Genomic DNA, 25,147 nt, shown 5'->3' with positions numbered 1-25,147 from the left:
AAGTGGGATGTTTAGGGGCTGTGCTTGCCCTTGAAGTTGCCAATCTAGGTTGGATGGCCCATGGGTATCATACAACTGGGAGGAAATTCTAATATTTTTAGAGGAGTCTTAGCAAGTTGAACTTTTGAAGTATCTTAGGGGTTTGAATTGGGGCTGGAGGACAGATTTCTTTGGCAGGTCAGGAAAGGCTAGGAGTTTCTTACCACAATGGAGTTGGGTATCCTGGAGGGTGCGCAGGGCCTGGGCATGGAGGGAGCTGGGATAGGCACACAGTGTTCGCTCAGACAGTTGCACAGAGTGGTTACGGGCCCATGGCAGTACCCAGTGTAGGTGGCAGTCACAGGTCAAGAATTCCGTGCCAAAGTCCCTAAGGTTGGTGAGGAATGAAGAGGGAAATCATGGTAGAAGGGTAGGGAAAGGGGATCTTGAGGCTATGGTCAACAAAGGCCAATGATTGAGGGGCTCATGGGGACAGGAGGACGGGTGGACTTTTGACCAGCAGGAAGGGAGAAGTGATGCATGTCTGAGCCCCTTCCCCCAAAGATCTAGGGCTGGAAAAGACCAGGAATCAGGGAAAGACGGGTCTATGGGAAAGACTGTAAGTTCACCAGGGTCAGTCCAAGAGAAAATTACAAAGTAGGGGGAATTTATGGGAGGCATCATGGTACAGTAGATGGATAGTGACCTCAGAGTCAGATAGACTCAGGGTTCAAGTCCTGGCTCAGAGCTAAACTATGTAACACTTAGCAAGTTGCTTAACCTCTATAAGATTATAAATTGCAGAGAAGGTGCTTATATGCATTAGTAAAGGGAGTTTCTTCATTGGGAACTCTCTCCACCAACAATCCAATCTTTAGAGCATATCTTTGGGGCTTTCTCATCACTCCCTTTAGCTCTTATCTCCTGCCCTGGAAACTTACCTGCCAACACCCATGGCTGAAAGCCAGGTGCACATCATCTTGACCATCTCCAAGAGTCTTTGCTCTCAGCTACTAGTCAATTATTCCTTATGGTATGGGATGATAATGGCTTCAGGTACCACCTTCTGTCTCAGGGGAATTTGCAGTTTAATAAGGAATAGTTTGGGACTTGAAGAAATGAATCTCTATCAATATCATGCTTTAGACAGCATGGTAAGCAGAGATGGGTCTGACCAATGCTCCCTAAATCATCCCACACAGGTGTTTATCTACCCTGTCTCTTCATTTGGATAGTCCTGATGCCCACATTTGTGCTAGTTCAGTAAAGCCAATGTATCATCACTGTGGACAAAGGAGGGGAGGAAGTATTTCTCTTGGAAGTCACCTGGGCTGGGAGGAGATACTCACACAACTTTCAAGGCTGGAAGCTCATCAAACACCCTATCTGGCAGGCTAGAGAAGATGTTTCCAGACATGTTCCTATGAGGGGAGAACAGTAAGAATGGGTTGTGAGATCTTGGCAGGTCAAGGGGTTCTTTACCCTATTTTTGGGCCATGGTCCCCTTTGGCAATCTGGTGAAGCCTTTGGATTTCTTGGAATGTTTTTACATGTATAAAATAAAACACATAGGATTACAAAGGAAACACTGAAATACAGTTATCACAATATTAAAAAAAATTTCAGGGACCTCGGGTTAAAAAAGACAACAACAACCCTTTGCCTTAGGGACAGAAGTTGAGAAAGGGTAGGACTGCAAAGAACCATGGGGGCACCAGAACCAAGAGATTCAATTTGTTGGAAATCCTCTCTTGCTTCTTCTCAGTCCCTACTATTGGGTTATTACTATTGTTGTCTTGTCCATTTTCCCCTCAGTCCCTCTCCACTACCTCTAGTCTTTTCATACTCACAATCGCAGGAGGTTAGAAAGGCCCTGGAAGGCTCCAGAAGAAAGACAGCCAATTCGGTTGTTGGAGAGATCTCTAGAGAAACAGATACAGTCTTAGGAGGATTTGTCAATATGTAGGTGGGCTGGGAGGGGGGTGAAGGGCATGGGAAAACAATAAGAATTTTCATAAATATGATGCTTTGAGGTTTTATAAAGTACTTTACATATGTTATTTTTTGGAGTGTCAGAAATACCCTGTAAGGTAGGTAGTATTATCCAATGGATGAGGAAACTGAGGGTCAAGCTAGTGACTTATCCATGATCAGTAAGTGTCAGAGGCAGGATATGAATGCAGACTGTCTTGTCTCCAAGTCCAACATTCTGTTCACTAAACCAGAAGCAAAGGGACGGCTGAGTAGAAAAGGGTTGAAGATAGGGGCTGGTGCCAGATTTGGGCTTGAGATACCTTTATGTACTTGGCGATAGTAAGGGTGTTGAATATCTGGGGTAAAGATGGCAGGGAAGGGGAGGCAGATGAGTCATTGGTACTCACAAGCGCTTCAACTCTCCCAGTCCCAGGAAGGCACCAGGATGCACTGTACTGATGAGATTATTCTTCAGGTCTCTGGAAGAAGTGGGTGGAGGGAGGAGGCATTATAGACCCATCCCTAACCCACCCACCTAACAGGCCTCTCTCCAAGGCAGGATAGTTTCCCCCCATTCCCCTAAAAATGTCAGGCTCCCTCATGCGTTCTCTAGGTTTCTTTTTCCCCCGCCCCCCTCCCCGCCCCAAACCTTCCTCTCCATTCCCTGCAGGGCAGTCTCCCTTTCTCAGCATTGTCTTCCTCAATCCCTTTGATTGCTGGCCAATCGGAAGCCACAGAAGATCATTTTGGAGAGGAGAAGCCAAAAAGGTGGATAGGGTCGGGGAAAGAAGTGGTCTTTCATATAGTGGGTTGTTAGTCAGCTAATGGGACTCCTCTCCACTGATGGGAGAAACACACTGAGAGCCCTGGGCAGGGAGATGTCTTAATTTATTATCCCCCTTTGACAGATAAGGAAAAAGAGGCACCGACAGGTGCCTGGTTCTTGGGCACAAAACTAACTAGTGGGGCCATAGAAGGCACCTTAGGGACCATCTAAAACCACTTCATTTTACAGATGAGAAAAAAGAGGTAAGCTCAGCCAATAAGCATAACTGTTATGTGCCAGGCACTGTGTTGTGATATAAAAAGGTAAAAGATAGGCTCTGCTCTCAAAGAGCTCACAATCTAATGGAGGAGACAATGTGCAAACGATTAAGTCTAAACAAGCCGTAGACAAGATCGATTAGAACTAATCGACAGAGAGAAGGCATTAGAATTAAGGGATCAGGAAAGGCTTCCTGTCAAAGGTAAGGTTTTAGCTGGAACTTGAAGGAAGCCACGGAAGCCAGGAGGCAAAGGTGAGGCTAGACAGTATTCCAGGTGTGGGAGACAGGGAGGTGGGACCAAGATGGCAGAGTGTGAGGAAGCAGTGTGAACTCCCTCCACACATTCCTCCAAATTAATCTAGAAAATGTACCAGATAGAATCCTGATGGGGAAATCTAGAAAAGTTTTCAGTGAGTCATTTGTCCAGCTCAACACAGAATGGGGAGACGTTCAGGGAGGTCTTTGGACTCTCGGGATGGAGATCGGGCCAGGAGCCCATGGCACGTGGAACACTCTGACTCCCTGCAAGAGGCCGTTCACCAGAGCAAGAGGAGATCCCAGACTCATAATGGGAATCGCCAGGTATGGTCCCATACTGTGACATTGTATTGGGACAAGTGAGAACTGGCAGCTTTGTTACCCAATACCCAATTCCTGGTCACAGATTCAAGTTAAAGTGAAAGGGAACCTTCTCAGGGTAGTGGGGTTCCTGGGTAGGGAGAACCTGGGCAGCATACAGAAGAAGGAGGAAGTTCAAAGAGCAGCAGCAGCAGCAGCTGCAGCAGCAGCAGCATTGGTATGGCTCAGACCCCAACCTCATATCAGAATAATACTTCCAGTACCTAGCCCAGACTGCAGAGGAATAAACAGGCAGGAATCCCAGACCAAAGAGGAGCCCATGGTTTAGCCACTCTGACCAACAGGGTTTTCCAGCTATTGATAGAGGTGGAGCCTAGCAGCCATTTTACTCTTGCATACTCTTGTGACCCAAAACCGGGTCAGGAATTTGCAAAGGTCAGACTAGGGTTGGGGGGAATGTTGGGCAGCAATCAGATTTTCTTTTGGATCAGACCACTCTGGGAACACGGAAAGGTTGCAGCTTGTCTCTGAGATGTTGGAATAACACAACACTTAATAGCCCAAGAAAATCAAGTATGGGGAAAGCCAGTGGAACTGTCCAGAGTTGTTGATGAGTATCTTGTTCAAAGAACAGAAAGGAGGTCGGTGTCACTGGATTAAAGAATACATCTGGTAAGGGGGGAGGGAAGTGTAAAGTTTAAGAAGAATTGAAATGTTAGGTGATTGGTTCATGATAATATAGCTAGTTTGTGGCAGAACTTGGATTCAAACCCAGGTTCTTTCTCTTTATACTGTGGCTTTAGACTCTTTGTTAGGTTGTGAGCTCCTTCAGAGCAGAGACTGCCTTTCTTTGTATCCCCAGTGCCTGGCACATAGGAGATACTTGACAAATCTTTATTGCCTGCCTCACTTTCTTTTTTTCTTTTCTTTTCTTTTTTTTTGCGGGGCAATGGGGGTTAAGTGACTTGCCCAGGGTCACACAGCTAGTAAGTGTTAAGGGTCTGAGGCCAGATTTAAACTCAGGTCCTCCTGAATCCAGGGCCTGTGCTTTATCCAATGCACCACCTAGCTGCCCCCTGCCTGCCTCACTTTCATTCCAGTGTTCTTTTCCATAGTGCCATCTCCTAGTCACAGAATCTCAAAATTAGAAGGACTTCATCTAGTCCAACCTTCACCTCACTAGGAATAGAGACTGTCAGAGTTGAAAGGGACCTTAGAGACATGTCTAATGCCTTCATTTGGGGGAGAGGGCTGGGCGATGAGGGTTAAGTGGCTTGCCCAGGGTCACACAGCTAGCAAGTGTCAAGTGTCTGAGGCTGGATTTGAACTCAGGTCCTCCTGAATCCAGGGCCAATGCTTTATCCACTGCACCGCCTAGCTGCCTCCTAATGCCTTCATTTAAAAAAATTATTTATTTATTTATTAATTTTTTGTGGGGCAATGGGGGTTAAGTGACTTGCTCAGGGTCACACAGCTAGTAAGTGTCAAGTGTCTGAGGCCGGATTTGAACTCAGGTACTCCTGAATTCAGGGCCGGTGCTTTATCCACTGTGCCACCTAGCCACCCCTAATGCCTTCATTTTTACAGAGAAGACTCAGAGATCTGCCTAGGGTCACAGTTTGCTCTTTCCACTTTGTTCCTGACTACATTCAAGTGCTTTCAGGATTCTTCTTCTTTTTCCATAATTGCCAGGTGAAATAAACATAAAATATTAGGTAAGAGAAAAAGGAACAAATTATTTTGCAATCTGCTGAAGGACATCCTGTTTTCTGAGCTTATACGAGGCTCCAGGGACAGAAGTCTCCTCCACTCTTAAAACGGTCAGCTTCTAGGAGCACTGACAATAAGTCATAGAAGAAAAGAGAATGGCACCTTGGGGCATCTAGATCCTAGCTCTTGTGGACAGTAACCAGAACCTCAAACAACTCCTTTGTGAATAAGCCACTCCCTTTCTGAAAGCCTCTTCTTCCTTCCAGGAGGCAGAAAGATAGAGACCCATGTAGTCCCCAGCAACTGAGGAAGGGCACAGTGCTGAAGGGACAGCTCCCACACCTGAAAGAACCTGCCTGGCATTAGCAGGGCCAAAAACTCCTCCCCTTTCAGCAGTACACTGGCACTTTCCTGGCAAGAAGGATGGGAAGATGCGACTGTTCATTCTTTAGTTCTTCACTTTCCCCTCTCTTCCCCTCCCCTCCCCTGAAATGTTCTGGAGGGAGGAAAGGGAGAGGGGGTAGGGGAAGAGGTACCAGCTGCCCAGAGCTCACTCAGCACCTGTTGCTTGTGGCTGCCACCGTGGACACTATTCATATCCTCTTTGGAGACAAAATCCAGTGTCCCTGCTCCCTCTTCACCACTCAGTTGGGTTTATTTTTATTTTCTTCACTTTTCCCTTTTGCTCCCTGTGCCTTCCACTCTCTCCCCTAGTTGAAACGACCAGCAGGTTTTGATTCATTAATTTATTTGATAAGCATTTGTTGAGCACTTACAGTGCACATGCAGAGGGCACATGCAGTAGAATAAAGCTAGTTCACAACTATTTAGTACTTTATAATTTATAAAGTGCTTTTGACCCTTCAAAGTAGGTGACATAAGTATTATTTCCCCTATTATATAGATGAGGAAACAAAAGCTCTTCTCAGAGAGGTTAAATGATTTGCCCAGCACTGTAGCTCTTTGTTTCACAAAGCTTAAAGTCTAGGAGGGCAATCATTATCAACAACAAGACAAGAAGCATTTATTAAGTTCCTACTGTATGCCAGGCACCATGCTAAGCACTGGAGATAAGATGCATTGCATAAATGGCTATAGTAGAAGGCAGCAAGACTGTGTAGTATAGTAGGAAAAGCACCGCTCCAAGAATCAGGAGGTCTAGGTTCAAGTTCAAGTTTTACCAGCTGGGTAATTTGTCTTGGGCAAGTCATTTAATTTCTCTGAGGCTCAGTTTCCTTACCTGTGAAGACAGGATGATAGAACACCCTGCCTCAGAGGGTTGTTGTGAGTAAAACATTACATGAATATAAACTATTATTCACAAAATGACAACATTTCCAAATTGGAAAGGACTGGAGAGGTCAGCTAGTCCAAACATCATCTGAACAAGAAATCCCCTCCACGATATGTCGGTAAATCAACAATACTTATTAAACACCTACTATGTGCCAGACACCATGGCCAAGTATTGGGGATATAAATAAAAAGAATGAAACATCCAGTTTGAAAGGTCCACTACTCACAAAGAACTTGTATTCAGATGGAAAAACAAGTACATAAACAAATACAAGTAGAATAAACATAAAGAGAATAAGTATAAGAATACACTAGTTAAATACAGGGTAGTTTGGGTGGGAGGCCTCTAGCATTTTGAGGGATCTGCACAGGCTTCATGTAGCCTGTGGTGCTTGAGCTGCACACTGAAGGAAGAAAGAAGGATTCTATGAGGTGGCAGTGAGGAGACAGTGTATTCTGGGGATAGGGGAAAGGCTAGTTTGGTTGGATGGCCAGCCTGTGAAGGTCTTTCAAAGCTAAATAGAGGAATTTCTATTTGAACCTAGAGGCAATAAGAAACCACTGGAGTTCACTGAGTAGGTGAGCAACAAGTGGTCAGATCTGCAGCTGAAGGAAAACCACTTTGGCATCAGTGTGGGACTGTCAATAAATATTTATTAAGCACCTACTATGTGCCAGGCACTGTGCTAAGTACTGGGGATACAAATGTAAATAAAAACAATCCCTATCTTTAAGGTTGATCTCAGGGGCATGATGGAAAAGTGCAAAGAAGTCCAAAAGCAGTACAGCTGATGGGAAATAGGGAGGAGTGTGCTACTACCTCTCTTTAGATGGAGGTTTTGGAGCTCGTGGCTCTGCCCTCATCAGAGGGTCTGATCAGAGGGGCAGAGGGTACTGATGAGATGGGAACATCCAGGCTGATTCAATCTTGCAGAATAATGAGATTTGCACGAGACAATGAGATAGCATGAAGGGTCGACTGGAGTGGTGAGAGAGGAGGCAGGGAGACCAATTAGGAAACCATTCCAATTCACCTAGAGAAGTGATGGGGGACTAAGGTTGTAACTGTTTGAGGAGAGAGAATGGGTCTGATGTGAGAAATGCTACAGAGGTAGAAATGACAGAATCTGGAGATTGTTTGGGTATGTGGGGCTAGGGACACTTAAGGATAATGCATGCCAAAGTTATGAACCTGGGAAACTGGAAGGATGGTGGTGCTTTTGATAGAAACAGGGAAGCTTGGAATAGGGGAGGATGGGAACAAAGATAATGGGTTCAGTTGTGGATATACTGAGTCTGAGATCTCTCTGAGATGTCCAATTTGAAATGTCCCTAAGCAATTGGGATTGAAGTTTGGGAGAGAGGCTGGAGCTAGAAATATAGATCTGTGAGTGATCTGTGTAGATATGCTAATCCATGGGAACTGATAGGTTTACAAACAGCTAGGGTTTCTTAATCTTTTTTGTGTCACAGTTCAATAGTCATTAGTCAATAAATATTTATTAAGGACCGGCTAGGTGCCAGGCACTGTGCTAAGAGAGGGGGATAAAATAATAATAATAATAATAATAAAGCTCCTGCCCTCAAGGAGCTTACAATCTAATAGGGGAAGACCACACATAAAAGGAAGCTGAAAAGGAGTGTGTGAGCCAGAGGATACTTGGTGCTGGGGCATGATGGATGTGGAACTGAAACCAAGCAGAGTAGCTACTGGAAAACTTTTAAGTCTTTTAAAGTCAAACTGCCATCTTGTAGGGACGTCTCCATCTGGTACCAGTGGCCTTGATTTTTTGAATCCAAGCATGAGGCTTTAACAATTAGTTGCTTCTTCTGTAGTAACATCTCTATTATATACACCTCCTCCTCTCCTCTGACACTGCTACCACCCTGGCACAGGCCCTTATCACTCCATGCCTGGACTATTGCAATAGCCTGCTGGGAGGTCTCCCTACTTCAAGTTTCTCCCAGTCCAGAGTTTATCTTCCACACAGTTTCCAAATTGATCTTCCTAAAGTACAGGTCTTACTATGTCACTCCTCCCCCTCATTCAGTAAATTTCAGTGGCTCCCTATTAGTTCTAGGACTAAATATGAAAAAAAAATCCTCTGTTTGGCTTTTAAAGCCTTTCATAACCTGGCCCCTTCCTTTCCTGCCTTATGAACTCTGTGAGCCAGCTCCACTGGCCTCCTTGCTGTTCTCATAAGACACCCCAGCTTCTAACTGTGGGCCTTTTCACTACTTGTGGAGAACTCTCTCCCACATCATCTCTGCCTCTTGGCTTCTTTCAAGTTTCAGATAAAACCCTACCTTCAGCAAGAAGCCTTTCCTGATCCTCCTTAATGAGATTATCTCCAGTTTACTCTGCATATATCTTGTCTGAACAGTATTTGCATGTCTCTCTCCTGTTAGATTGTGACCTCCCCAAGGGCAAGGCCTATGTCTGCCGTTCTTTGTATCAATAACCTACCGAGGGGGCAGCTAGGTGGCTCAGTGGATAGAGCACTGGCCCTGGAGTCAGGAGGACCTGAGTTCAAATCCGACCTCAGACACTTAACACTTACTAGCTTTGTGACCCTGGGCAAGTCACTTAACCCCAATTACCTCACAAAAATAAAAAATAAAAAACCTACCACAGGTGCTGAATAAATGCTCCTTGACTTGGCTTTCTTTGTGCAATAAGAGAAAAAGGTAGGTGCACTGTAACTATTTCAGAGGGAGAGAGTACTTCGTGGTAAAGAGGGCTGGTGGAGAGTTCAGTGTGTCTAGGATGCTGTGGCATGAGACACAGTGAAAACTGCCTACCTAACCACCCTCTATCACACTCCAAGCTGACTCTGAGTCTCCAGGGAATCCTCATATCCAGGCTGGGGTTAATGAAATTTACTCTCTCCTATGGGGGGGGGGCTCGAGAGTGGGGAGGAAGCTGGGGTCAGTAGTGGGGAGGCTCTGCTCCTACCAGAGGCTTGTTTTGCAGAGTTGCAGTCACTGAACAGAAATAGCAGGAGAGAGCAATAAAATACCCCACCCAGCCCTTCCCAACAGCAAGGCACTCTCATAGCCCACCACCACCCCATCCCCCTCCTCCGTCTCTAGGAGCTAACCCTGAAACCTAAGCAGATAGGAAGGAGGGTGGAGGCAGGAAGAAGCAGGCTGCCCCAAAAAAGGGAAACTCTCGGGAGAAGGGGCAGGCCTGGGGATGCCCACACATGTGTGCTGGACCAGATCGCTCCCATACAGGCGTGCACGGGATCCGCCCGTGCACACAGATCCTGGGCACACACACAGTCCTTGAAGTCAGATTCACCATCTTGCACAGGGACAGCCTGGTCCATTTCCCTCCCTCCTCCACTCCAGCATTCCCTGGGGCCCAGGCATTTGCCCCCTGGGCCAGTTGTGCAGTCTCAGACTTTGGAAGGGCCTGGCCCCCCACCCCTCCGTAAGGGGGGTGGGGGGGGGACTGGCAGAGGGAAACACATTCCTCATTGTGTCACTTCCCTTCATGGGCTGCCAAGGGGCTGGGGCTGAGGCCGCAGCCCCTTCCCCCTCCGTCCCCCACCCCTTCCCTCTCTGCTCGCCAGTGTTTATTCCCATTTCCTCCCCAGCCCCCACCCTGCCTGCCCAACTGATGCTTTGCAGATGGGGGCCGAGTTGCGCCTGGGCTGCCCCTCTACTCAGTCCCCAGAGCCTCTTCCTGCCTTTGGTTTCCTGCATGCAGCCTTAAGACATTTTGGGGCCTCCGCTGGGAAGCCTCATATTCAGGAGAGTGGCAGTGGGGACAACCCTGTTCTGACTTCTGACCAGCTGAGGCCAGGAACTAAGGGAAGGGGAACTGGTGGGCTGAAAATATACGGAGCCCGTGGTCCCTGTTGGAGCTGCTGGTAGCACCCAGATCATGGTCTGGATTCCACCTGGCAGGGACACAGCGGTGTAGCCAGCCGGACCCTCCTGGCTGGGATAAAGGACAGCTTACTATTCCTTCTCCAAGGGGCAGAGGATAATCTCAGACTCAAAATGTCCCAGCTGCAGGGGACTCTATTAGAGATCGGCTAGTCAAGGGGTTCACCGATCAAGTTCAGGATGAAGGGAAAAATCACGCCTTTATTTCAACACCTCTGCTTTCCTTTGTAATCCTAGCCTTTCGTTTTATGCATTTAAAGACATTATTCTCAGAAGAGGTCCATAGACTTTACCAAACAGGTCCTTCTCACACACACACACACACACACACACACACACACACACGAACCCTTGCTCTTCTAGACCAACCCCCTCATTTTACAGATGAGGAAACTGAGGCTCAGGGAATAGAGGTGACTTACCCAAAGTCACACAACTGTTTAGTGATCCAGCTGGACCTAGACCACAAGTCTCTCGGTTCCCAGGCCCCAGCTCTATGCATTCCTTCTCCCCACCCCTACTCTCTTTTTAGAAAGGCCTCCTTTCCCTCTCTACTCCTCCCCTCCCCTCCCCCTTTACTCTCATACACATATGGCCTCTTCTGTAACCCAGAGAAGGTGGAATGCGGCAGTCAAACTCTTAGGGAATCTTAGGATGTAGGAACACCCTCACTTATTAACCGTGACACCACACACCATGCACCTCTCCAAAGGGAGCCTTAAGCCACAGGCAGGAGGGTGTCCCAGGAAGCATCTCTCTGACATTCTGTTGTTTGCTTGTCAGCCCAGACACTCGTGAAGGAGGCTGGGTGGAGAGAGAGGCCCTGTGCTGGCTGCCTCTAGCCCCCACAGACCTCCCGGCCTGTGAGTTTGGAAACCAAATTACAGGGTCTGAGGCCACAGGACAGCTTCTCCTGGGGCCCTACAGGACTTCCAAGGTTAATTAGAACGTGGAGTCTGGCTGACAACTTGTAGAGAACACCACCCATAGCACCGCGTCCGGTACGTCTGGGAACAAATCAAGGAGAGGGATTCTCTAGGTGGCAGTTGTGAAAGCCAAGCGTCTTAGCTCCTCCTCCTCCCGTTCAGGGTCCCTTTCTGTCCTTATGGTCCTGGGGGCCAGTCCTGTTTTTTCCCCAATGCCTCAGTTTTCCCTCCTGGGTCAAAAGGAGACTGGCCCCCTTGAGCTTCTTCATAAGAGGTTTGGTGGCAGCTTCTATCCCAAATTCCTCCCTAGTTAATATGGGGGTGGAAGAGGGAGGGGGGGCGGGAAATGCAGCAGAAGCATCCTCATCTCCCTGCCCCCACCCACAGGCTAATAGAAACCACCTGGACTGTAAGGAACACCCTCTCTCTCCTACTTCCTTCAGCGCTGATTCTGTTTCTAATGAGTGCCCCAGCACCAGCCGCATACCAGCCCTCAGGGCTCATTAATCTCATTAGGCAGCTACAAATCATTATGGGGCCCACAGAGTTACCTTCCCCAAGCCCTTTTCCTCCAGCTCAGATGCACGTGTCTGTGTGCGTGCATCTAGGAACAGGCTTCCAAGGGCACAGAGGGAAATTCATGCTTCTTCCTTCCCTCTCCTAGCTTCTTCTGCCCTAAGATGGTGCTTTGCTCAACTGTGATCCCTGGGACCTTCAGTGGACTGGCAAAGGTTTCTGGGGGTTGCCCCATTCAATGTTCATAAGGTTAGAGCTGGAAAGGCCTTTAGAGGCCATTATATCTGACTTTCTCATTTTCTAGATGAGACACTGAAGCCCAGAGAGAAGTGACTTCCTCAAGGTTATACAGCTAGTAAGTGTCAGAGGCAGGATTTGAACCCAGGTCTTCCTAACTCCAGGTTCAGTAAGCTATATATAGCACCTATTCCTGGAAGCATGGTATAGTGAACAGAATCCTGGATTTGGAGTCTAAGGACCATAAATATGCCCCCGGCTTTACTATTTACTACTTGTGTGGCATCAGACACTTTATTTCCCTTCTCTGAGCCTCAGTTTCCTTCTCTGTAAAATGAAGGGGTTGAGTCAGATGTTCTCTAAGGTCCTTTCCTGCTAACAAATTCTCTTATTCCGCTGTACACTTCTGGCATAGGGAATCACCGTTGGGGTAGTGTGTGGGTGGGTAGAGAGGAACTGGGAAAAGAATTTTCAGTCTAGCAACAATTCTAATTTCATTTGAAAACGGCCTGAGACTAGACTGGGGGAGATCAGACTGGGTAGGTGGATGTGAATAGGACACACATTCCAGGCGGGGAGAGGAGGGAGCAGTCTTTCTTTGCACATAACCAGGCTGAGCCCTTCTGGGTGGTGGGTGCTGGAGGCTGGCTCTGAATCGCTCCTCCTCTTGAATGTTTGAGCTCTGACCCAGGGCTCCCCAGATGAGACTTCCTGGCCAGGAATCAACTGAGTGCTCCTCCCCTTTTCATATTTTTCCAGTCTCTGTGGTTCCCATCCAAAATCAAAGCCTTAGCCAACAAAACGCTGTAAAAGAAGCATTCTCTAAGACCATGGGGGTATTTTCCCTCTCCTCTCAGAGCACAGACCTCTGGAGATCATCCCAGACATTTTTCCTGTCTTTACACACTCACCTTCTCTCCCACACTCATACACATGTGAGTTACCCTCCCTTCCTTGCACTGACCAAGACTTGTACAACCACGGCTTAAGGGAGTTGGGTGGGGCTGAGGCAGACAGACTAAAAGGACCAGAATTTGGCCCGTGGTAGACTGGATGGACAGAGAAAGATATCAGAGAAGAGCAGCATATTATAGTGGGGGAATTGTTAGAATTGGTGTTAGGAGAGCTGGGTTTGAATCTAGGCTTTGACGCTTCCTAGCTTTGTGCTCTTGATCAAGTGACTCTTGAAGCTCCCACTTTCCTCACCTGTAAAATGAGGAAATTGGATGAGATCATCTCTAAGGTCTCTCCCAGGGCTAAAAGCTCACTAATGTAATAATTAATTAGCTCATTAATGAGCTAGTGGCTCATTAATAAAGCAGTAGACAATCTGGGAAGGAGAACGCAGGTTTCAAGCACCAAGGCGCTTCTGAAGTTACGAAGCAGCGACCTAGATTCCTAACTGCTTGCGTAGAGAGAGTAAAGCCACTTGGTCAGCTTTTGGCAGCCACAGAGATAGCTTTAAAATCTCTGCTTTTGTGTCTTCTCATTTTCTCTGTCAAATTATTTTAGGCTTATCATAGCACAAGTCGCAGAGCACGTACCAGAAAATGCACACACATTGGATACACACATTCTTACTGCACAGATACAGTGAATAGATGCTGACTGCCCATGCCCCCACAGTACACACAGAAACACCCTCACTGTCCATTCACACACATACACACACACAGACACTCTCTCTCTCTCTCTCTCTCTCTCACTATCTTTTGATCTGCAAATATAGCCTTTGCTCATGCCACCCAAACCCCTTTAAGACTTTTTCCTCCCAGTCCCTTCCTCGCTCCCTCTCCAATCACAGGTGACCATCCTTAAGTTCCAGATTTAGAGTATCCTAACAGGACTTCATCACCTTTCCCTGATCCCATCAGGACCTGAACAGATACACTTCTGTGGAAGGATTCCTTTGATGTTATGTAGAAGAGTGATGGGGGTAGAGAAAAGGTAAGGGAAATGAAAATTTTTGAGCTGAAAGGGATTGTTACAGCCTGGTGTTTGTTTCAATAGAATAACAAAGGCACACCAATAAAGATTTTTTTTTTGAGGGGCAATGAGGGTTAAGTGACTTTCCCAGGGTCACACAGCTAGTGTCAAGTGTCTGAGGCCAGATTTGAACTTGGGTCCTCCTGAATCCAAGGCCAGTGCTTTATCCACTGTGCCACCTAGCTGCCCCCACACCAATAAAGATCTTAAAGATCTTTTTTGTTGTTGTTCAGTCATTTTTTTTTTCATATATATTTATTTATTTATTTAATTTTTTTGGCGGGGCAATGGGGGTTAAGTAACTTGCCCGGGGTCACACAGCTAGTAAGAGTTAAGTGTCTGAGGCCGGATTTGAACTCAGGTACTCCTGACTCCAGGGCCGGTCCTTTATCTACTGTGCCACCTAGCCGCCCCTCATTTTTAAAAAAAAATCCTGTCATACTCTCCATGACCCCATTTGGGGTTTTCTTGGCAGAGATACTGGCGTGTGATATAATAATGGGATTTGGCAGATGCCCAGGAGCCCCACCTGAAAATTGATTTGAAATTGATTGAATTGGGTGAGACTGAGAGACTGAGAACCTACTTAAGGTTGATTAAATTGAGACCACACATGGCCAACCCTGAGTAGAGTGTGGTCTCAGAGGCTGTGGACTGCAACATCAACAGAAGACCACTCTCAACCAATCAACTTGAAGCAGTGTGTAAGGACCGCCTCTGATCTGGACCTATAAAAAGCTTCCACACTCAGTTTGACAGGCAGTTCGTGGTTGAAGCAGGCTCATGGTGGAAGACTTGAGGAAGAACCAGACCAGGCTGGAACTCTAGGCTAGATAGGCCTTTTCTTAACCTTCTGAATTCCACGTGAATACCTGGTATGTTTTAATAAATGCTTAATGCCCAAAGACTGGTGCTAAAGCTTCTAATTTAAGGTGACCACATGTTAAATTTGAAATGTCACAAGTGATTTGCCATTTTCTTCTCCAGCCTATTTTACAGATGAGGAAATGGAGGCAAATAGGGTTAAGTGACTTGCCCAGGGTCACACAGGCAGTAAATGTCTAAGGCCAGATTTGAATTTATGAAGATGAGTCTTCCCGATTCCAAATCCAGTGCTCCATCCACTGTACCACCAAGCTGCTCTAAGATCATCTATATATATATATTTGTGTGTGAGGCAATTGGGGTTAAGTGACTTGCCCAGGGTCACACAGCTAGTATTAAGTGTCTGAGGCCGGATTTGAACTCGGGTCCTCCTGACTCTAGGGCCGGTGCTCTATCCACTGTGCCACCTAGCCGCCCCCATCTTTATATATTTTTTGATCATCTTTATATTTCAGTAAATATCTGTTGAATTTATTTTACTCTCAAACCCTCAATTTACTGATGAAGGAACTAAGACCTAGGGAGGTGAAGGATCTGGGTCACATGACCAAGTTTCTTGAAGCCAAGTCTACTGCATGATAGATGATGTCATACAAGCAGTAATGCAATTCAACAAACATTTACTTTTTGAGTGTCTACTGTGTTTCAGGCATTGTCTAAGTGATGGGGGTATAAAGATAAAAATGTCCTGCTCTCAAGAAGTATTCCCCTTGTACCAGGGTGAGTCAGGTGCACATAAAACAATAATACGGGATAGAGGGTGAATGGGACAAAAAAAATCAGATAAAGTATACAAGGGTTATTTGAGACAGAAGAGAACAGTAATTGGGGTTTGGGGGGAGATGGAGGGTGGTACCTGAGATGAACCTTGAGGATTCTGATAGGTGGAGCTGAAAAAGGAGTGTGGATTCCAAGTATGGGGCTGAGGTCAGGGGGTCAGGACAGCTTGTGCAAATGCACAAAGGCAAGAGATGGAATGCTGAGGTCAAGGAACAGCTGGAAGCCCAGGTTAGTTGGAACAGATAATTCTTAGAAGGGAGGAATTTGAAATAAGACTGAAAAGGTGGGTTGCAGCCAGATTGCATATTAAAGCATAAAGAGAAGTCCTAGGCTTTTGTTTTCTTTGCTTTTTCCTTAACAAATTTCCAGCAATAAAGAAATCTTTTCCTATCTTTCCTCCCCCTTCCCTTAAGACTACCAGACTTAGGGAGTGTCTTTAATACTTTTAAGGACTTAGGATTTTCATCCCTGTGAAATCGTTTTTCCTCTAACCATGAAAACTGCAGCCCTGTCTAGGCCTTGGTAGGAAGTCTTCTTGAGTTGTACTGGGCAAAAATATCTTTAGATTCCTTCTCTTCCTTCAAGACTCAACTTAAGCCTTCCACAGGAAGCCTTTCTTAATTACCCCAACCACTAGTGCTATCGCTCCTTAACTACCTTGTTCAGTTGTTTTCAGTCATGACCTCATTTGGGGTTTCTTGGCAAAGATACTGGAGTGTTTTGCCATTTCTTTCTCCTTCATTTTACAGATGAGAAAACTGACGCAAACAGGGTGAGGTGACTTGTCCAGGGTTCACACAGCTAGCAAGTGTGTGAAGCTGGATTTGAACTCTCAAGATGAGTTTTCCTGACTCTTGGCTCTGTGCTCTGTCCACTTCACCACCCAGCTGCCCTTGTCTTTAACCACCTTATATTTATTATCATTGTATTGATCAAGTTTATTTATGTGTGTATTTTTTGTCTCACCCAATAGAATGTAAGTCACCAGCAAGTAGAAGTTTCATTCTTTGTATTTGTATCCCCATCATGGCCCCAGACACATTGTAGGTGCTTGTTGTTTGTTTGATTGATTCATTTCTAGGCAGCTAGTCTTTTTTTTTTTTTTTTGGTGAGGCAATTGGGGTTAAGTGACTTGCCCAGGGCCACACAGCTAGTAATTGTTAAGTGTCTGAGGCCGGATTTGAACTCAGGTCCTCCTGAATCCAGGGCTGGTGCTCTAACCACTGTGCCACCTAGCTGCCCCTAGGCAGCCAGTCTTAGGGGAATGAAACTCTCAATACTTAGCTGGTCCTCAGAAGAGAGACTGTACTGGGCCCATATGCAGCTTGGTGAGACCTACCAGAGCTTGTGCTTTCCTGGACTTTCCTGGGGTCACCACCACAGGATGATAAGAGACAGGAGGGAAGATATTAATAGAGATTGCCAGAGTTGTAACTAGTTTGGGGCGAGTGGGGCTTTGCCTCAGGGTGTCGACGTGGAAGGGGAAGCAGGCTTTCTTCCTGTAACCATGGCACTGGCCACATTGCAGGGTCCTGTCACTGTGGCACCCCTCCCAAATGACCCTCGGTTGGCGAGCCTCACCAACCCTTGTCAGGGTAAGAGATGGGCTGTCCCCTCTCCCACCATAACTGCATCAGATGTTGGCTTGTCCTCTGTCCTGCCACTGGTCTCCCACCATCCACAGACTGGTTTTTGCCCCAGATGAAAACATCCTAGCTGCAGCTGTGGACATTGCAATATCAGATTACTGAGCCAGGGACCCCAAGTGGGATTTGATTCTGGGCTCCAAAGAATGTGCAGGGGGCACTCCAAGCTAGCTTATGCTTGCAATTGCCAGCAAATGCAAATTGATCAATCAATGAACATTTATTAAATGCCTGCTATGTGCCAGGCACTGTGCTAAGCACTGGGCTACAAGAGTCCCTGCCCTCCAGGAGTTTCCAATATAATGGGGGAGATAGCATGCAAACATATATGTATACAAAGCAAGCAATATAGAGGATAAATAGAAATTAATTAACAGAGGGAAGGCACTGGAATTAGGAGGGGTTGGGGAAGGCTTCCTGGAGAAGATGAGATTTTAGATGGGACTTACAGGAAGCCAGAGAGGTCAGTAGGCAGACTTTTACTATCATCTAGTATTTCATAGAGCCCGACAACCTCTCCTCTCCCCATCCACATCATTCCCCTTGCCCCTGGAGAGAGATGAGATTGAGTTTGCCTCAGACACTTACAGTTTTTCCAACATGTGAAGTCCAGAGAAAGAACCGTTCCGGAGTGCGGTGAGCTTGTTATTGCTTAGGAGGCTGTGATGGGAAAAAAACAAATGGGAGGAAGGTTCCTGTTACTGGCAGCAAAGCTGGACAGACAAACCACCAGACGCACCTCGATCCACAATATCTGGTATACTGGGGGAGGGGTCATAGTAAAATCCAGGTGAAGTTCCCTCCCTCAGATGACAGGGCGAGGAGGCTGGTCTCTGAACCCATCCTCTTTAGCGTGACTTCCCAGAGAGCCACCCATCGCAGAGGGAAGGAGGCAAAGCAGGGAGAGAGGGGACTCTGGCCCTCCGGAATGGGAGGGGAAGGGCTGCTTGTTCAGGGACCTTTCAACACTGTCCCCTCTGAGCTATCCGCCAGCACACTTTGGGACCCCTACTCAAAGGATGTGGGATTTCATCTACATGTTTGTATCTACCCCTCCCCCCCACACACAAGCCCTACTTCAGTTGAGGATGAAAATCCGTCTCCAAGGGGGTCGGCTGGTGGACTGAAGGCTTTGAGAGAGGCTCCAGCTCCAAGCCGAGGGGTTCCCAGATTTCTCCAGCATGCTTTTTTCCTCACTCAAGGAGGAGGCAACCCCTATTTAGATGGCACTACCTTCTCCGATCAGAATGCTTTCTCCTCCTCATCCTTTCTTTTCCAACCTCCCCCCCCACCTTTTCAGCCAGACCCTCAAAAGCTTCAAGTGGAAAGGCGCCTGGTTCATGAGCAGCACAGTCGGGGGCCCAACCAAGGGGTTCAGTCACTCCCAGCTAATGGCTCATTAAAGATCTTTAATGAGCCTCTTGGTATCCATCCCCCACCCAGGACAGTTCCCCTTTCCTGTGGCCTGAGGAGAGATAGGTCAGGGGAGGGAAAAGTTGGGATCCTGAATCTCCCAAGGGAAGGCCTTTCAGGAAGAAATTGGGATAGGACAGTCCTAGAGAAAACTTTGGGCAAGTCTCTTAACCTCACAGATAGATCTTTTGGTAAAAAACCACATATTTTACAAATGGGGAAACTGAGGCCAGGAAATGTTATGCAACTTGCCCAACAGCACACAGGTGTAAGCGGCTCATCCATGACTCCAATAAACCATAAACCTTCCTGGGCTTCATTTTCTCTTTTTGTAAAATGAAGAGAGTTAGGGGCAGCTAGGTGGCGCAGTGGATAGAGCACCAGCCTTGGATTCAGGAGGACCTGAGTTCAAATCCGACCTCAGACACTTACCCTTACTAGCTGTGTGACCCTGGACAAGTCACTTAACCCCAACTGCCTCACAAAAAAAAAAATGAAGGGAATTAGATGGTATAATCTTTAAGGTAGGCGTTCTTAACTTTTACTGTATCACAGATTCCTTTGGCAGTCTGGTGAAGCTTATGGATTCCTTCTGGGAATAATGTTTTTAATTGCACTTAGACAAAATACATAAGATTATGAAGGAGGGGCAACTGGGTAGCATAGTGGATAGAGTACCTGCCCTGGACTCAAGATGATCTGAGTTCAAATCCAGCCTCAGACACTTATTAGCTATATTAACATTGAAGTCACTTAACCCTGATAGCCTCCAAAAATATTACAAAGGATGTCAATTATATTGAAATAGCTATCAAAATAATTTAAAAAATAAGTTCTTGGACTCCAGGTTAATGTGTTGTTTATCCTTCATACTGAAAGAGGACCATGACATTGGGGTGATTTCATGACCTGCACTAAATTGGATTTAAGTGAGGGAACACTGTTGCAAGGTCACCAACCTCACTCTCTCCTCCAGAGCCATCTGGGTCCAGTAGCAAGATATATATCAGGATGACTGGAGATGGTCCCAGATGTTTAAGGCAATTGAGATTAAGAGACTTGTCCAGAATCACCCAGCTACTAAGTGTCTGAGGTGAGATTTGAACTCAGGTCCTCTTGACTCCAGGGCCAATGCTCTATCAACCGCAGCACCTAGCTGCCTCAGGCAGGTTAATAACCCATTCTTTAAGGCCTCTTCCAGCAGAATAATCCCAGGCTTCTATCAATTCACTGGAACTGGGTTCTGCTAGGATGTGGAAGGACCCAGGTAATAGGCATCAAAGCCACTGCCCATCTTGACCACCTGTCTAGAGTGGACAGTGAAGGCATTGAGGCATGAAGAGGAAGAGGAACTTATTGGATTTTGGGAGGAGAAGACATAGCTCCTCATCCCCTCATCCTCTTTTCTGATGTCAGAGGGAGTAAAAAATTCTAAAATCCTAACAGGGCAATGATGTGTGTACGTGTGTGCACGCATGCATGTGCTCAGCATATTGCATTCCTATCCTTGGAGGGGACTGTAGAGAGGCAGGGTAGGGAGGTAGTTAGCAACCCTGACTTCTGATCAGGAGATTTAGCCATTTATTGGCCATGTGACCCTGGGCAAGTCATTTCTTTTCTCTGCAACTCAGTTTCCTTCTTTGCAAAAGAGGAGGCTGGGCTAGATGATTTCTGAACTCCCTTCTAGCTTAGCAGGTGGATTCTATTTCTATTCTTTTTAGCATCTAGAATTCTAGGAATCTGCACTACATACTTTGAACAGAAGGATCCCAAATAAGGCCTACAAGGGGGCCCTATTTTATGCTAGATCCATCCTATTTCTTTTTCCACAGTTCTCTATCAAGGAAGTGGGGGTGGAAATGGTTAGTTTTGGGAGTTTGGAGTAGTTACAAGTTTGGGACAGTTAAAATTAATGGTGGAAAGGGGTGCGAGACTAATTCAAACATAGGCTACTGGAGTAGGGAGTAATGACTCTACTCAATCCAGAAAAGGGGGATTTGTCCTGGTCTGGCCTTGGGGGCCAAGCTCCCTCATCTGGAGCTAGTTGCTCCATCCCTAACAATCTTGACTGACTTCTCTAGGATAGCCCTCTGTGTGGGCATATCAGCTGATGACCACATTTCTAGCTGGAAGTAGACCCTTGGAAGGTCAGAAAAGTAAAGTTCCCAGCCAGAATGTAGTTTTTTGTTTGTTTGTGGCAATGAGGGTTAAGTGACTTGCCCAGGGTCACACAGCTAATAAGTATCAAGTATCTGAGGCTGGATTTGAACTCAGGTGCTCCTGAATCCAGGGCCCATGCTTTATCTACTGTGCCACCTAGCTGCCTTTCTAGAATGGCGTTTTTATGACTGCAAAAAAGCAGTACCCTAAGCTCACTCCCCAAAGCAGAGGTCTTGGGTGGCAAATGACTTTCTCTTTACCCTCCACCCTTAATGTCAATGAGTAAAGAGTATTATTATTCTTTATTATTCAACTGACATTACCAATGCTTGAATGTCATGAAGGTTCTATCTAGGGGTGTGCTGGTCAATGTTTAACAACCGGCTCTCCAAGAGAAAAAAATTGTACAGACGTACATGTTTTAATGTTTAATCTGCATTATTAACATTTTCTCCATTTCTTTCATAAGTTTAGAAATCAACAAAATAACAAAGCTAGCCCTGATTTGTAGCATTTGCTGATTTCTGAGTTATAAATGCTTTTACCCTGAAAAATTTAACAATTGGCTCTAATAAGCCCATAGGAGAGGATTCTGGGACACACACCCCTGATTCTATCTACAAGCCAAAGTGGAGAATTTAAGGAAATAAAAATTTAGAGCTAGAAGGGACCTTACAGAGCATCTTTGTTCAACTTGCTCATTTTCTAAAGGAGGAAACTGAGACCCAGAGACATTAAGTGATTTGCCCAAGGCTACAAAATGTCAGAGATGGTAACTGAGGTCTTAGGACTCCAAAGCAATTGATCTTCCATTGTGCCACAAAGGCCTCTTCATCTAGATGATTCAAGCACAGGAATCTGCCATCTTTGCTTTAATGATTTGGGTGTTTCCAAGAAGCAGGGTTTTGTCCTGAATGACTGTGAAAGTTAGTTTCAACTCCCTGCTTTGTTTTGTGAACAGACATCCATGTGTGGTTTGCACACAGTAGCAGCTGTTGGATGAATGAAGGAGAGGTTCATTCTTTTTTTGGGGGGGGGGGCAATTGGGGTTAAGTGACTTGCCCAGGGTCACACAGCTAGTAAGTGTTAAGTGTCTGAGGCCAGATTTGAACTCAGGTACTCCTGAATCCAGGGCCTGTGCTCTATCCACTGTGCCACCTAGCTGCCCTGAGAGGTTCATTCTTTACAGAGATTCCTAGGATCTGGTATTACTGGAATGGGTAAGAATATGACTGATCCTCGACCTGGCACTGATGCACATGGTTGTCCCAGAGACTCACAGACTGTTAGGACCAGAAGGGATCTTAGCTCCCCTCCTCATTTTGCAAAGGAGGAAACTGAAGTCCAGACAAGGAAAGGGGCTAAGTTAAGGTCCAGAATCGCTTGCTTCTTACTCCGTTGCTTTTTCTGTGACAGGAAAAGGGAATGAATGCTTTTGCCTCTAGGGGTGCCTCTCGGGGCCAGAGGGAGACTGGCAAACACAGAAAGCCACCAGGGTAAGGGCGGGGGATGGGGGGAAGGAGCCACAGCCTTAGCCCTTATTCCACTCTTCCTGGATGCTGTGCCAGCCTCTGCCCAGGCTTTACATCTCTCCAGACACCACCTCAACCTGGCACAACAGGCTTTTCCGACCGCACGAGGGGCTCGAGGGGCCAGGTGGGTTTCCCTTCCCAACCACTTCAGCTCTGCCCTGCAGTGTCCTGGCTCTTCCAGAATAAACATTTTAAGAGCTCTCTTCACCCAAACCCCTGCTTCACCCCGCACCCCCTCCCACCATGCCCAGCCCAAGCCCTTGCTGGAGAGCAGGGAACCAAATGTTGGAGTCCTGGGCACTGAATCCTAGAGTCACGGGGAGACAGAAACTTGTTAGATTCCCTTCCCATAGCTTGGTGGTACAGTGGATAGAGCATTGGGCCTAAGACAGGAAGACCTGAGTTCAAATCCAGCCTCAGATGGGTATAGCAACTCACTTAACCTTTGCCTGTCTCAGTTTCTCATCTATAAAATGAGGGTCATAACACCCGGGGTTGTTATGAGGATCAAATGAAATAACAATTGTAAAACTCTAAGTACATAGTAGGTGTTTAATAAGTACTTGCTTCCTTCCTTTCTTCCAAGGAGGCAATAATGAAATAATAATTGTTCGGTTGTGTATCTTTTTGGTGAGGCAATTGGGGTTAAGTGACTTGCCCAGGGTCACACAGCTAGTAAGTGTCAAGTGTCTGAGACTGGATTTGAACTTAGGTCCTCCTGATTCCAGGGCCAGTGCTCTATCCACTGCACCACCTAGCTGCCCCATGAAATAATAATTGTGAAAAGCTTAGTACAGTGAGCACATAGTAAGTGCTATGTAAATGTTAGCAATTAGAACCCACTCATCCCTCATCAGAGATAACATTTTTGCAGTCACGAAAGCATCACAAGGTGGTAGAGAGATATACACGCGGCATTCCTGTGTAAAACAAGAGGGCCTCGGATCATACATGTTTCTTCACATGTATGCAGACATGGGCTCTAGCCATACATACACACACACACACACACACACACACACACACACACACCAGGAATTAAGTTAAGTGACTTGCCCACAGTCACACACCTAGGAAATATCAGAAGCAAGATTTGAACTCAGTTCTTCCTGACTCCAGGTCCAGCTCTCTAGCCACTGTACCACTTAGCTGAGAATAGATGATTGCAAAACACAAACGGATCCATTCTTTTTATGCCTGTTATCCTCCTTCCTGTTTCATTTACAAAATTTCTTGGACTTGTCTAGACCTCATGCCAAGTGTTCCGTAGACTTATTTTTTCCTTAAGTGTTTTTGCTGTTTTGTGCAGTGATAATGGTTATAGACTTCCAGATATCCCCTTTGTAGTGTTTTGCAACTGAGATAGTTCTCTAGAACTGGGATTGCTCTTTGTCATCATTTCTCTCTGCTTAGCAAGGAGAGTGTATAAATGCTGCATAGGGACAATGAGCTGAAGAAGAGGAGTGTTTTGCTTTAGATCAAGGATAGATTACATTTGGAAAATTACACAATACTTTCAATAATAGCAAATTTCCCACTGTTACAAAAGCTCATCTCTTTAACACCAATATTTATGTAACTTAAAAAAAAATACAAATAACCAGAAATGAGTGGGAGGGTCATGTAATGAGAATGAAAAGCAGCAGATGGCCAAACCCAAACGATGCCTTATTACTTTTTATTTGGAATAGATTTAGTCTCTACAATTCTTTCTTGTTCTAAATCATTGGTTCTATCATTAATAAGAAGATGGCCCATTTTTGAACGTGGTATATGTCCTCCATTGAGGATTTATGGGAAACCAAAGACAACATCCATGCGGGTTCTGATCTGTGTTGATTCGGGAGGACCCATGCTGGTGAGATCATGAGTCTTCTAGAATGTAAGTGACTTGGATGTTCACCTGCTTGGCTCACCTCTCTATGTGCATGAGTACATAAAATTATTGGCTACTTAAATTCAACCAGTGCCTTTTTTATATTGCCTTTGGCGGGGGGGCAGGGCAATGAGGGTTAAGTGACTTGTCCAGAGTCACACAGCTAGTAAGTGTCAAGTGTCTGAGGTTGGATTTGAACTCAGGTTCTTCTGAATCCAGGGCTGGTGCTTTATCCACTGTGCCACCTAGCTGCCCCCTATATTTCCCATCTTGAAGGAGGCCATTGATACTCGCATTTTCCTCTTCAAATGGACCAGCCCAGGTTCATGAGCTTCATTTCCCAAACCATAAGAAGATCATACCTATTCTAAGGGTATTGGTCCCAGGGTCAGCCCCTGTCTTCTTCCCCCATCCTCCTAAGAGCTTTGCATAAGAGAGGAAGGTCATAGATGTTGATTGAGATGTTTTATTTAATACCTTCACTGAATGTCTCCTCATGACATGGACATGATCCTGGGTTCTCAAAGGCCACATCATCTACCAGCTCCAGAGGGCTCTAGAAAGGCTTTGAGTATATGCCTGACAATGAACTATATGTCTACTCTCAGCCAGCCTAGCTAAGGCAGAAGAAGTTTACCAACAGAGGGCTGACCTTCCTCTGATGAGTATTTTTGACCACAACAACTCATAAAGACTAGTTTTTGTTTGT

The 25,147-nt window shown here is 46.1% G+C and overlaps 1 protein-coding gene across 2 annotated transcripts in view; it reads right to left on the bottom strand.

Annotated features, from left to right (window-relative positions):
* Positions 1 to 25,147, bottom strand: part of ADGRA2 (adhesion G protein-coupled receptor A2) — a 61,635-nt gene that overhangs the window by 20,140 nt on the left and 16,348 nt on the right. For both annotated transcript variants that reach the window (XM_043985679.1, XM_043985681.1), the window contains exons 2-6: positions 18,046 to 18,117; positions 2,361 to 2,432; positions 1,830 to 1,901; positions 1,329 to 1,400; positions 204 to 367 (exon numbers count right to left, since the gene is read on the bottom strand). In XM_043985679.1, the coding sequence (XP_043841614.1) occupies positions 204 to 367; positions 1,329 to 1,400; positions 1,830 to 1,901; positions 2,361 to 2,432; positions 18,046 to 18,117 (452 nt within the window). The remainder of the gene's footprint in view (positions 1 to 203; positions 368 to 1,328; positions 1,401 to 1,829; positions 1,902 to 2,360; positions 2,433 to 18,045; positions 18,118 to 25,147) is intronic.

Source organism: Dromiciops gliroides, chromosome 2 (assembly GCF_019393635.1).
Source record: "Dromiciops gliroides isolate mDroGli1 chromosome 2, mDroGli1.pri, whole genome shotgun sequence".
In the NCBI taxonomy this organism is placed as follows: Eukaryota; Metazoa; Chordata; class Mammalia; order Microbiotheria; family Microbiotheriidae; genus Dromiciops; species Dromiciops gliroides.
Note: the sequence above shows the minus strand (reverse complement) of the source record. Positions and strands in the feature narration are given on the sequence as shown.